The sequence below is a fragment of the Trifolium pratense genome, linkage group LG1 (genome assembly GCF_020283565.1).
Source record: "Trifolium pratense cultivar HEN17-A07 linkage group LG1, ARS_RC_1.1, whole genome shotgun sequence".
In the NCBI taxonomy this organism is placed as follows: Eukaryota; Viridiplantae; Streptophyta; class Magnoliopsida; order Fabales; family Fabaceae; genus Trifolium; species Trifolium pratense.
In genome coordinates, this window is record NC_060059.1 from 17,462,271 (window position 1) to 17,477,236 (window position 14,966).

The 14,966-nt window shown below is 29.6% G+C and overlaps 1 protein-coding gene across 1 annotated transcript; it reads left to right on the top strand.

The window, feature by feature from the left end:
- Positions 1 to 6,404: 6,404 nt before the first annotated feature.
- On the top strand, positions 6,405 to 9,077 carry LOC123902388 (epsin-3). The gene is made up of 4 exons (XM_045952100.1): positions 6,405 to 6,511; positions 6,960 to 7,082; positions 7,171 to 7,332; positions 8,534 to 9,077. Exons 1-4 carry the CDS (start codon positions 6,405 to 6,407, stop codon positions 9,075 to 9,077), a joined length of 936 nt encoding a protein of 311 aa, XP_045808056.1.
- The last annotated feature ends 5,889 nt before the right edge of the window (positions 9,078 to 14,966 follow it).

Genomic DNA, 14,966 nt, shown 5'->3' on the forward strand with positions numbered 1-14,966 from the left:
ATGTCTCAATCAAGAACAAATACATTTTTAAATACTAGACACTAAAATTTTGCTTCACAATCTCTAATGAAAACTTTAATGCAGGGAACTAATATAAGTAATAATGGAGGCAGAGTTCCACAACAACTTGCAATTGGTGGAGCATCTTTGCAACCAAATTTTCCCGGATCAATGTTGGTGCATGGAACAGATGGAAACATTGTTGGAACCCTAGTTTTTCAGGTACCACCACAACAACTTAGGTTGATGTCTCAATCAAGAACAAATACATTTTTAAATACTAGACACTAAAATTTTGCTTCACAAAATCTAATGAAAATGCTAATGCAGGGAACTAATATAAGTAATGTTGGAGGCAGAGTTCCACAACAACTTGTAATTGGTGGAGCATCACTGCAATCAAATTTTCCCAGGTCAATGTTTGTGCAGGAAACTGGTGGAAACATAGTTTTTCAGGTACTACCATAACAACTTGGGTTAATGTCTCAACCAAAAATAAATCAATTTTGAAATACTAGCCACAAAAATGTTGCTTTATAACCTTTCAATACAATTCTTATGCAGGGAACTAATATAAACAATGCTGGAAACAGAGTTTTGTTGGTACCACCACAACATGAAATTGGTGCAACATCTTCGCAACCAAATTTTCCCAGATCAATGGTTATGGAGGGAACTGATATGAACAATGTTGGAAATAGAGTTTTTCAAGTATCACCACAACAGGTTGGGATGATGTCTCAACCAAGAACAAATCAATTTTTAAATACAAGCCATCAAAATGTTGCTTCACAACCTCTTATGACACCGTTTGCTACTCCACAAATTCCCCAAGGGAATGATGCTATGGAAGTGTCACCAATTGATGGAACTAAGGATTATATCAACCAGATGGATAAACCAGTTGATAACAAGTTTGTTGATTCTGCTAATGTCAATGATGAAACATTGAATTTGGAGTTAGGGCTCTAAGAAATTTGTTTGTTTTGTTTAGTGTTCTGCAATATGATATTATTGGTTGAAATTTAAAAAATAAATTTGTTTTGTTAAGGATTTAATTTTATGATATCTCTGTCTAATTTTTTTTAGATATACATCTAATTTTATCTCAATGTTTACTTTTCTGACGATCCTCTCTTTTGTTACTCTATAAATTCCCTATTTAGATTCTAAGGTATTTTTGAAAAAATAAAATAAAATATACTAACATAATAATATAATATAAAAATGTGAAATGAGCACATAAAATTGCCAAAAATATGATATCCACCTTTATGTTTTTTTTTTCCGTAATCATGTAAGTTGTATAAAATGAAAAAAATAAGAGATAGATTAAATACGGGTTTAAATACTAATGGCAATGGGGCGGGACGGAGACGGATTTTGCCCTCCCCAAACTCAAACTCATAAAGTTCGGGTTTACCCAAACTCATATCCAACGGAGATTGGGTATCCCAACGGGTTTCGGATATCCCCGTTATGCCTCTTTTCACATGAATTTAGATTGTATTTTAGTATTTTTTATTAAAAAAAAAAATAAAAATGTCCAAAATTATTTTCTCTCACCAATATTTTTTTAAATAAAGAAAAGAAATAGAGAAAATGGTTTTCTAATACTCAAATAAAAAATAAAAAATAAACATATGAATATAATTTAAGATATTATTTAAGCGTTTCTAATTTAAAAAATGTGAAATCTAATTTTTAGTATAAGCGGAGCGGGTTCGGGGACAGGTTCGAGGTGGGTATCAATGTACCCATTATCCGCCCCAACCTCATCTTTTGAAATCGGAGAAAACTCAAACTCAGTCAATTCGAGTTTTCCCCGTCAAAGCGGATATAGTTTGAGCGGGTACGCGCAAGTATGGATTGTATTGTCATTCCTAGTGGTTTTATTGGATTAGGTTATACATCCCCTCGGTTTTTGTTACAAAAAAGAAATTAATATAATTCTCCGTATTAACTTATTTTATATATATATATATCCGAAAGGCGTGAAAAAAATCAAGTGTTTTTTGTCTAAATTTTGGACTAAGTACATTTGACTATTTCAATTATTTTGCATTTACCTTGTTACAAAACAAATAATTAATATTGTATAATTTTTTTATTAGATTGTTGTTTAAAATTAGGAAATAGAAAATTATTATTATTTTTATTTTTTACAATAGAAAATTATTATAATAATAATGACATTAATTGTTAATTTTTTTTGTCAAATAGCCTAGTAGCTAAAAAATTCACTCTTAAAAAGTGGATAAGTGAGATAATTGAATTCAAGCTCGGCCCCCTATATATAATGATTGTCCCAATCAACTGAGATAAGCCCACTATCATGACAATTGTCATTTTTTTTGGTACATGGGACAATTGTCAATGCCTCAGGTGGAATTTAAATCGTGTCCTAAAACAAAGTCATGTTCTTAACATTAAATTGGCACATTTTGACGTTTTGTTTTTTTAAAAAGATAAGAGAATTTATTCCAAAATAAAGATTAAAGACCCATAAAGCATAAGCCATGCCATGCTTTAAAGACCAAGAATTCTCTCTTGTCTGGTATCATTTGGCACATTTTGACGTGATTTATTATGAGATTAACTAGTAACATGTTTATATTCCTTCTATTGAAAAGTGAAAAATAAACAAAATATATTATAATTAATTACACACTAATCTATTTTATTATATAAAATTCAATTTTTAATCAATTGACTGCATACATTTCGTAATTTTTTTCATAAAAAATTATTATTTAGATGCATAAAGAATACCAGGATAACGCTCGTTAACCATATAAAAGATTAATTATTGGATTAATAGCACGCCATGTATTGTGTTAGACTCTAAATCATTCAATAATTAATAACTCAATTTTTATTATTTTAAAATATAAATGAATTAAATAAACATTATTAATTTGACTAATTTTTTTATAAGATAATTTGACTAATTTTTTTTTACGCATTTGACTAAATTATATTAAATCTAACTAATTATTAAATCATATTTATTCAATTAAAATATACTGTATTATTTTATTATTCATAAAAAATACAACTTGAGCCATGTGGTTCATGCAGTCTGTCTTTTCATCCCAGAAACCTACACCAACAATTCTTAACTCCCTCCGTTTTTTATAAGGGTTGAGTTTTGTCAGATTTAGCGTTTCTAATTAACTGTCCAGTTTATGTTTTAAGGATATGATTTGTCAATTATACCCTTTGTCAATTATTCTTATCTTTTTCAATAATTGTTTTTATATATATTTGAAAAACTTAAGTTTTTTTTTAAAGAAAGTTTTTTTTTATGTAGGAAACTTTTTTTTTTTACAATAATAACTAACGATGGATTGTTACGAGAGAAACGATATATATAGAAATTTATTGGTGAATTAAGATGAGGGTATAATAGGAAGAGAATGTGCAAAAATCCACTTTCTTAATTTGGTGTTATTATTTTAACTGGACACTTATAAAAAATGGAGGGAGTAATTAAGTATATATGTTATAAATATATTTTTGGACCTTGTAAATATATATTATTTTCCTTTTAGTCGTTATAATTTGGGTCTACATCTAGTTTTTTTGCAAATATATCAATTTTTTTTGGTATATATCAATTTTTTTAGTACAGTTTGACCCAATTTTTTTTAAGGTGTAGAAGCTATTTTAATCATAAAGCTAGAAGTAATAGCTTTAATTAAAACTAAAATTAAAGTTGTTTGGTAAATCTTACTTTATTTTTTAAAAAAAAAGGTTAAAAGTTGTTTTTTTTATCATAGGGTCAAGATCAAATGACACCGAGATGTCAAACTTTTTATATGACACATTTGATAATTCTTTATTGGATAATCGTATTACAAAATCGACCGTGAAATTGAAAGATACTATAACATAGATCATATATATAAAATATAACATTAATCGGAAATCATTTGATACGTCAATGAGATACGTCAAAATTAGCGTCTTACGAACATTAAAAAAATATCATTGACATATCAAATGATTTCCGATGAATATTATATTTTATATATATGATCTATGTTATAGTATCTTTCAATCCAATAGTCGATTTTGTAATCCGATTATCCAGTTCAACACTTTTTGGGCCCTATCTATGAGCTGTTTTTTCTCTTACTAGAGCTTTTAAAACTTGTTGTTTGGTCTAACTTCTTATTTTTAAGGAAAAAAGACGAGAAAAAAAAGGTTAAATGGTACTTTAATCATTGTTGTTTTATTTTTTGTCCATAAAGTCATTATATATATATATATATATATATATATATATATATATATATATATATATATATATATATATATATAGAATGATCAAACTATTTTGGTGTAATATTTGGTATGTGACACTGTTCAACAAAACTTTAAGATAAAAAGGAATATATACCTATAGTGTAAAATAATTTTACACTGTTAACCAATAACAATTATATATATATTTCGCCACTTCACCCTACTATCTTGATATGGCATGCATGACAAATATAAATTTTATAAAATTAATCGTTAAATTAAATATTATATCATTCAGATCATCCATGTAAAACTTTACACAAAACTAAAATCCATGTAAAATAATTTTACCTAAAGTTAGATCGGTTAATTTAACTTTTATTTCTATTTAAAAGACCAAGAGTTGTGCATGTGAGCTTAACTCAGTTGGTAGGAACATCACATTTTATATGCAAGAGTCAGAGTTCGAATATCAGATATCCTACTTATTCACCTTAAGGGTGTGTTTGATCTACTAAAAGTTAAGGCACTGAATAAGACAACTTATATGTTTATTTTAAAACTGTTTCTGGTACTGGACAAAATAGGGGCCAAAGAACATGACAGTAACTATAATTTATGTCCTCCGCAGAACCACGAGACAACTTTTTGTCCTCTGCACAAGTTATCTAAAATACCAAAATAATCTTTTGTCCATCAAACATCGTACAACACAATGTTTGTTCAATATCTTAAACGTTTGTCTTGTGTTGTTCTGTCCAATAGTTATATTTTGATTTTTTTTTTTACAGAACTTATATTTTGCATATCAAACGAAACATAAAAGTAAAATTCTAGCAACTATGTTAATTTTAACTAAATAAATTTGAAAGAAAAAAAAAGAAAAAAAAGTTGCACATGTAAATTTTTTATGGCTTAAATATGAAAACGGCTTAAATATGAAAACGGTTCATGCAATTACAGCTTGTTTTGATTTTAATCCCTGCAAAAAAAAAGTTTGATTTTAATCCCTGCAAAAAAAAAGTTTGATTTTAGTCCCTGCAAAATACCAAAACTTTTAAAAAGATCCTTGAGGTGAATTTTTGGCCGACATGTCAAGTAGTTGATGATTTGGCAAATGCTGACTAGGATTTTTGACGACATGAAATTAACATGTCATTTTCATTTAAAAATAGAAAAAGGGAAAATAACATGTCAAATTTTAAAAAAAAAAACAATAAATTGAAAAATAGAAATAGAAAGGTAATATACTTACCAAAAAAAAATTAATATATTAGATTTAAAAATATATATTAGATTTAAAAAAATAAAATAAATTATCAAATAGAAAAAGAAATCACGCAAAGAAGAAAAACGCAAAGAAGAAAGGGGCAAAAATTAGGGTGCGATCGAAGGACAAATAGTATTTTAAAAAGTTTCTTCTACTTTTATGAACCTATTTTTGTACATAGTTTTATCATAACCTGAACATATAGTTTTTGTACATAAATTTTGGTCATTAATTTGGCCAAATTTTGACATGAATTTAGCACAATTGTATCATTCAATCAATTCATATTTGTAGGGATCATTTTCATATTTAAGCCAAATTTTATTCATCCAATGTACAATCCAATATACACTTGGATATGGGTATTCGTTAAATTAAAGATAAGGATATTGAAGTTTTCACCAAACCTATGGAAGAAGTTAATAACCAGAGGAAGAAAGGTTAAGGAGAATTTAAATTAAAAGTACGATTACTATTCATTTTTTGAGAGGATAACAATGTGAATCTATATGGTTGGTATTGTGTGAAGATCCTACTTTTCAGTATAGCCAATATTGTATGAATAATATGACTAGAGAAAAATTCATACTAGTAAATTATATTTAGTCAACTTTCTAATATTGGTCTATTAATCTCTCTCTTTTCCCCTTTCATCTGTTTCCAGTCATCAATGAACACTGTTCCTACATTATCTGAGCTATAATTTTGGTCATCCATAAATGTGTTCTTATAGTTTGCAATTAACACACTCTCATGGTTTATCTTTTTCTCACCATTTTTATTGGTTGTTTAGCTGATTTTATTGTAGCAACTATTTTTTTCATATGTTTAGATAACAATACTCATAATCAACCAATTGAGAGTTTGATTTGATTTATTTGAAATGGGTAGCCTACTACTAGATCAAATTAAAAAGCAGACAACAAATTTTATACAAGAAAAGTACAAAACTGCTAGGATGACATTTACAGATGTTACAGGAGCTGAATTGTAAGTATGTGTGTATTTTTTTTTTTTTTTTTTGTGTTAATCCTCTAGTTATCGGGAAAGGGGATTCTGATAATCCAGAGTTCAGCCGGAGAGGTAAGTAAAATCTGACCAAAAAATATTTTCATCAAGAATTGAACTCAGGTTCTCCCGAACGATTCGCTTTAAAGAGAACTGATCATTAACCACTTGAGTCTAATTTCTTGTCCAAGTATGTGTGTATTTAGATGATGTAGTTTCTATTCACTTGTGACATAAATAAATTACATATCAATGCTTTGTTTAAGAAATTAAAGGGAGAATATTAGTGCAATTCTTAGTAATATTTTATAGATTGCTCTCATCCAAATTTGTGGTAAATAAAATGTTGCTCTTAATTTGTTAACATACATATTTATGATTTGGTGGCATAAACATATTATAATAATTATATAAATTAATGATTAATTAGGCTAGCTGAGGAAGTAACAAATAAGGATGATTGCAGCCCTGATGCCAAAACAATGACTCAAATTGCTGAGGCATCTTTTGATATTGATGAATATTGGAGGATTGTTGATGTTCTTCATAGAAGGTATATGTGTTAAATAAAAATAAAAGTAAAATTTACAAAATGACACTCCTCTAGAATTTTGAATTTGCATATATAATTGAAAGTGCAGGTTGTACAATGTTGATTGGGAAGAATGGAGGCAATCTTACAAAGCACTAGTTCTTCTAGAATTCATGCTCACACATGGTCCTATAGATTTTGCTCAAGAATTTCAAAGTGATGCAGAAATTATTGAAGAACTAGGAAGTCTTACTCATATTGATGAAAGAGGGTAACCTTTTAACCTTGTTAATATATGCTAGCTACCATGGTATGTTTCTTCCTTAAGTTTAATTTACAACATGAGTTAAAAATTGAGAAATGTAAAAAAAAAAATGTGGGGTGGAAAATAAGAGATAGAAATTTCTATACTTTAAAACTTTTAATAGAATCTCTTGTCTCAATCAAGTGATTTGACACTTTACTTAAGTGATCCAATTTAGTTTGTTTATGCAAAATATCTTATGTAAATAAATATGGTTTTATGTTAATTTATAAGTTTTCACTAACGAAAACTATATTTTCATAAGTTATTTTTTTTCATAAACTACCTTGACAAACTTATAATAATACATAAAAACTTATAAAAACTTATTCATGTGCATAAAGTGTTTTGCATAAGCTAATCCAAACATATATACTTCGGGTGCATTTGATCGGCTAAAAAAATAAGAAACTGAATATGACAACTTTAGCTGTAATTAATGTGTTTGATTTTAAAATTGTTCTTGATACTCGACAAATTGGGGGCCAAAGGATATGACAAAAACTGAAACTCTTATCCCCCACAGAACCACGACCAACTTTTAGTCCTCAGCATAAGTTGTCTAAAATACCAAAATAACATTTTGCCCACCAAACATCGGACAACACAAATTAAAGTTTGTTCAATACCTTAAATTTTGTCATGTGCTGATCTGATTTGTTCTGTAATGTTCTATCTGTTAAATATGTTTGAATCTCATCCCCAAAAGCTAGCTCAAAGGGTGAGGTTGCCCTCACATATTTATACACTTAACCACCCGGGAATATAAGCAATGTGGGACTTCAAACAAACTCCAACGACACAACAACATATTCAACACCCACCCTCACGCCTAGCGTGGTCCTGGGTCAAATGCTCACATTGCAGTCCTTAACCCGGCTCTGATACCATGTTAAATATGTTTGGATATCATCCCCAAAAGCTAGCTCAAAGGGTGAGGTTGCCCTCACGTATTTATACACTTAACCGTCCGGGAACATAAACAATGTGGGACTTCAAACAAACTTCAACGACACAACAACATATTCAACACTATCCGCTAGTTTTGTTCAATGCCTTATATTTTTTTTAGATCGTAATGGACACATCTTTTACTCTATTTTTGTCAAAAATTCATATATAATTTTTAAATATGGTGATGAATGAACATGTTAATTATTGATTTCAGGTTTAACTGGGGATTTAGAATGCAAAAACTATCAAATGAAATACTAAAGCTTTTGCAAGGTGGTGAAGATCTGAAACAAGCACGTTTGAAGGCACTTAAAATAACAAATGAAATACAAGGCTTTGGAAGTTCATTAAACTCTCCATCATCATCAACATCATCACCTAATTCATTATTTTCTGATCAATTAGCATCACCTTCATCATTTTGTTCATTTTCTACCACAAGCACTTCTATTAATAATGACAATATTGATTCCAATTTAAAAAATATAGTGCCACAAAAGAATAATAATAATAATAATAATGTGGATGAAATGAACAATTGGGATGATCCAGAAGCTGGAGAGATTTTGATTGATTCTGATGATGGTGATGATTCTGATGGAGAAGTTGGAAAATCAAAAGGATTTGTAAGTGAAATGTGTTCAAAGATTATTGGTGGTAATAATGATCGTGGAAAGATTGAATTTAGATGCATTTCTGATGTTGGGAGGAAGGATCCTAAAAAGAGATATGATCGTCAAAATTCACTTTGGTTTTAAAGGATATATTGTATTGTATTGTATGCAATTATATATATTGCAAGAAAATGTCATATATATAATATGTGTGACATGCTTGTTAATCATTTAGTACTATACAATAAAATATATATGGATGCACACATGTAATATCAAGAGTAATTGGTTTTGTCTTATACTATGTTTTATTTTATTTTTTCTAAACCATCATTTATATGTTATATGGAGTATATCCTAAATTTATGAATTTTTATTGAAGATCCAATAAAACACAAGAAAGGAGTGATTTGAATTGTGTTTACAACTTTTAAAAATTGATCCCAAGTTTTGTTGGATTGAGAGATTATTGAAGAGATGAGGACTTCGGCTGCTTGATCGCGGTGTGCCTGTAAATATTATCGATCAAGTATTCCCTCCGACCTTATTTATAAGCAAAAGTTGCTTTCTAGATACATTGATTTTTTAATAAATCTAAAAAACAACGTTTACTTATAAATAAGGCAAGAGGGAGTACGTAAGAGCCGTGAGTGTGAGGCTTAAAAACAATGTACCTTGACTTGAATCATAAGATAGCATTTATAGGAGGAAAATTAGGGTGTTTGGGATGAAAATCCTAATTGGACATTTTTCCTGGGATGAAAAGTAGGCTCGCATAGCTTTGTCGGATTTGAGGACAAATTGTATGGAACAATTCATTATCATTATTATATTTTTTCTTTGTTTGATGATACAAGTTTTTTTTTTTTTTTTAAGATAAATAGTTCATAGCATTTCATTAATCAATAAGTGTTCAATACAATTTGGTATTTTAATCAATATTTGGAGATTAGCTACACATGTGGCCGCCTTAGATAAACTATGAGCAACTTCATTTGTTTGCCTCCTAATAAACTCAACACTAGAGTTAACATAAAAAGAATTGTAAAGTCTTCTACAATGTGAGATGATTTATCCAAACTCGGTAACATCATGATTATTTGAATGGAAACCATCTATCACCAACTTCGAGTCAAGTTCAAAATCCACCGGTCGTAGATTTAATTCATGAACCCAAGATAGCGCTGACAAGAAGCCAAGAGCTTCACCGACACAAACATCACAAATTGGTGAGAATTGATCAAGCTTCACGACCCCATAAGTGCCTTTCTCATCACGAATACAAACACATATCCCAACTCTATTATTATGCGATGAAAAAGAGGCATCAATATTACATTTCACTCGCCCATTGGCCGGCTTATTCCATTTAATCTCAGTAGTCGTACGCTACCCATCACATCAGGTCTAGCCCGCTGCACAACGCACCAATCATTAATCAAGGCAGCATTTTGTGAAAAGACAAAATTTTGCGAATCAATCACATTGTTCCAAATACGGTTATTTCTTTGCTTCCAAATACTCCAAATAACACATGCCATGAGTGAAGCATCCTCATTAGAGAGCTGTTGCAGCAAATCAAAGATCAAATCTGACGCTGCATAATTACTATGCAATGCTGCTATAATTGTACTTTTGAAACTGCACATGCTCCAAACATTTCTGCTACTCGGACAGTCAAAGAAAACATGGCGGTTGTCTTCATCATGATCATTACAAAGAGAACATACAGTTGTGCAATTCACCCCTCGACTCTGAAGGTTTACACGAGTTGGGACACACCGACGACAAATACGCCATAACAAATTTCTAACTCGCGGCGGAGCTTTTAACTTCCGGATCAAATTCCAAGTGTCATCCATCCTAAGATGAGATGTATCGAATAGTTCTTGCACACACAAGCGATATGCACTTCTAACTGAGTATGCACCATTTTTCTCCATACGCCAAATTTGTTTGTCCTCCACCACAGAATCAATCAAAGGAGTGTTTAGAACTTTATTTATACCACTAGAATCAAGCAGAGTAGTGAGAAGAGGCAGATTCCAACACTTTGTATCAGGAAGAATCACATCTGCCACCACTAAATGACCTGCTAAAGACACTTCAGTTTGCTGCAGCTGCAAAGACGATGCATCAAATAACCAATTTTCATTAAGTAATGGAATATTATCGCCATTTCCAATCCTCCATCGACTATCTGCTCTAAGTAAAAATTTAGAGTTGCAAATACTCCTCCAGACAAAACTAGGATTTGTGTCCTACCTTTGAGTCAAAAAACCCATAGTCAGGAAAATATTTTGCTTTATAGAGTTTAGAAATAAGAATAAGTTTTTTTCTTTTCTTGGTCAACTAGTTTAGTGGTCAGAAATTTCACCCTTAAAAGTAAATAAATAAGGTGTCTGTAGTTCGAACTTCGACTCTTACATATATAATGTGATGTTCCTACCAACTGAATTAAGCTCACACACGAGAACAAATGATACAAGTCTTTTATTATGCACAAATTTTTTAAATCTAATTATTGAACACATTACATGTTATTTGATCAAATTGTAAAATTTCTTGATCCAATATTAAAAATAAACTTTTGTACCGTAAAAAAAAACTATCTTTATTATTTCATTTTCATGCAAGTGGTAATGGCTACCCGTGAATATCTGATTATTATTGTTAAATTAATTAATGTTCTGCGAGTATTATATAGTATAAAACAAACAGACATTTTTATTTTTATAAAAATATATTCCCATAAGAAACTAATGAGAGAAAGGGAAGCAACAAGGCAAAAGCATAACAATATTATATGAAACAATGAATGTGTCATTTGCTGTTCAAGAATACATACCTCTTCATTTTCAATGATTGAGTGGGAAGGTCCATTACTTCATCATAACTTAAAATGTAGATTCCACTAAGAAAAAAAAAATCGGTGATTACGCAAATTTATCGTGCCAACTTGTGGCATGCTGCCTTCAAAATAATCAAATATTATTGATTGTCTATTTTTTAAAAAATTAATACAAAAAATTTGATTTAAATGTAGATTTGGTGTCTTATTTTTTTAAATTCACAATTTTAATTTTTTTTCTTTGAACAAATCTATTAATCAATCTATCGGTCTTTTCGTCCAAAATCTTTGGTCTTTTAGGAGGTGTATTGGATTGAGATTTTAAAATAATTTTTTATGATAAAAAATTGAGGTATTCAATCAATACTTTTACAAAAGTTAAATAAATCTTGTGGTATTTAACTAAGACAAAAGAGATTTTTTTCAGGGCAATAAAATTCGTTGGTATTCAATTGAGATTTGTTACTACTTTTAAAATGTGTATCGGTATTCAAAAGTCTATCGATTTTGATGGATTCTTCTTTGGGATGGATTTTGAAAGACTTTTTAGTTGAAAATACACTTGATAGATTTTTTCAACAATCTCACCAAAAGCCTTAAGACTTTTTTGAACTCTCCAAGACTTTTTACTTTCATCATCACTGTATCAAATTTCTTCTTTTTTATTACTTTCGGAGTTCATCATCACTGCACCCAGTTTTTTCTTCTTCTTTTTCTTTGTTCACTTTTTCAACAATCTCACCAAAAGCCTTGATGCTTTTTCAAACGTTTCCTAATATATAAAGTATTATGAAATCTTGATTGTAAAAAGTATTTTGAAAAAAATCTTTCAAAATTCATTCAAATCATGTGTTAAAAATCTTGATTCTAAAAAAGTCTTGTAAAAAAGTCTTTAAAATCTCACAAAATCAATATAGTCCCACAATATCTCATAAAATCATCAAGACTTTTTTTTGCCAAAATTGTCTCATAAAATCTCAATTCAATACATCCCCCTTAGAGTTTTGTATACGGATTAAGAAATAATAAATATTGATAAGTTAACTCCTTTTTACTCTTTATTAAAAAAGAGAACATTTTATTTAATGGATATTTTAATTTTTTTAAGGATACGAATGATAAAATATCATTAATTGTATCTTGATTTTTTTAAAAGAAAAAAAAATGTCGGGACAAAGATTTGGGATGTAAGAAATACTTTATTAAACCGTCAATTTTTGTCCTAATTTTTTTTAATATCCACAATTTTGATCTACACATTGAGGTGACATGTTACACTCGGTACTTGACTAAAATATGTTTGATCTTTGTATTTGACATTATTGTACATGACGAATTTTTAAATATTGTACATAGGGATGTAAATGGTTATCTACGGAGTCGGATAAGATGATATTCGTGTTCACCTCGTTGGATAAATATGATATATGTGTTTGCTCCATATCTGTGTGGGGATCCGCTAAGCAGGTAATCCAGAGATTTTGAGATATTCGTGGATATTTACATATATCCATAGATGAAAAGGCAAATTAGGGTTTTTTTATTGTAAATGAAAAGTCGTAAGAAGATGATGAAATTTTCTTACCTCAAAAGATGAAAAAAGAACATGAAAAAATTTCTCTATTAAATATGAAGAGAAAACATAAAAATATTATAAGAATTTTTTTTAAAGATAAAAATACTACTAGAGTTTATATTTAAATATGAATGTTTACGTGATTATACTAATTTATTAGCGGGTAAATATATGTGGGCACAGATTGTATTAAACATGCATTTGTATCAATTATATACGGATAATTGAAATATCTATTTATTTTATCCGCGGATATTCGTTAAACTATCTGTCTCGATCTGCGGGTACATATTTTTTTGCCATCCCTATTTATACAAGATGTCGTACCGTATGATGTTTGAAAGACAAAATGTTATTTTAATATTATAAAAAACTTATATTTTTAGACAAAAAGTTGTCACGTGGTTTAGTGAAATGCAACAATTTTAATTTTTGTCAAGTTCCTAACCCTTCGTTTGGTTAGACCCGTAAACAATATTCTCTCCGTCTCAAATATTTGCTCCTTTTTGTAAATTACGGAACAATAAATATTGATAAGTTAAATCCTTTTTACCCTTACTTTATTAATAAATGTTTTAGTTTTTGTAACGGTACAAATGGTAAAACATCATTAATCGTACTTTGGTCTCTTAAAAGAACCAAAGTCTTGCGACAAAAATAAAAAGCTAAAAGGATCAAAGTTTTGGGACGGAAGGAGTATAATTGAAGTTGTCTTGTCCAATCCTTATTTTATTTAGAAATAATATATAAATAATTATATTATTTATGTTAGATAAATTAAATAAAGATATGATATATATTATATTTAAATAATCTGTAATCAAGTTTAAAAAGTGAATTAAATACATGAATTATGATAAAACATTTCATTTTTTGAATCACTAACATGTGCCCTTAAGGCATATTTTAGTTTTTCCCTAAATGATAAAGCTAAGCACCATCACTAAAAGCTGAGCAAATATGAAGTTAATAATTTGCCAAAACCTGAAGTCTGCCACGGCCCCGTGGTGCCTTGCCAGGGTCGTGGCAAGCAAGTTAGAGAGCATGACTTTCATTGAGAATAAGGTCATATTCACATTCGGCCTAGAGGACCTTAATTTCGTACATCTTAATTTTAACTATGTTGCATTATTACTAATAATGAACAATTCCGGGTGAAATGAAGAAGGTTTGATCTCCCTTCTAATAGGTTTAAAACCATATTTAGACATTTTTTTCTAATCAAGTTAACTTTGGTTAGGTCTATAGTCATTCAAGTTAGATCATTCTTCGGTTGACACACCATCGTAACAAATCAACTCTAGATCATCAATCAAACTTCTGATGAAGAAACATAGCATGAATCAATCCTGACACCACAAAAATTAAAGAACTGTTGTGCTTCGACAGGATCCTACATAACCCTTATTCTCCAAAAGTTGAACCGAGTGACGTCAGAGGGGAATGGCTAAACCGGCCCCAAAGAGATCGACGGTGGCACATAGAAAGCTCTCATCACAAACCACCATTTCTTGAGTCTACATGATAGTAGGTGTAAGGATTCTTTTCTATAGAAATCTGTATACGACGAAAAAAAGGTTGTAGGTAGAATTCAATATGAACAATA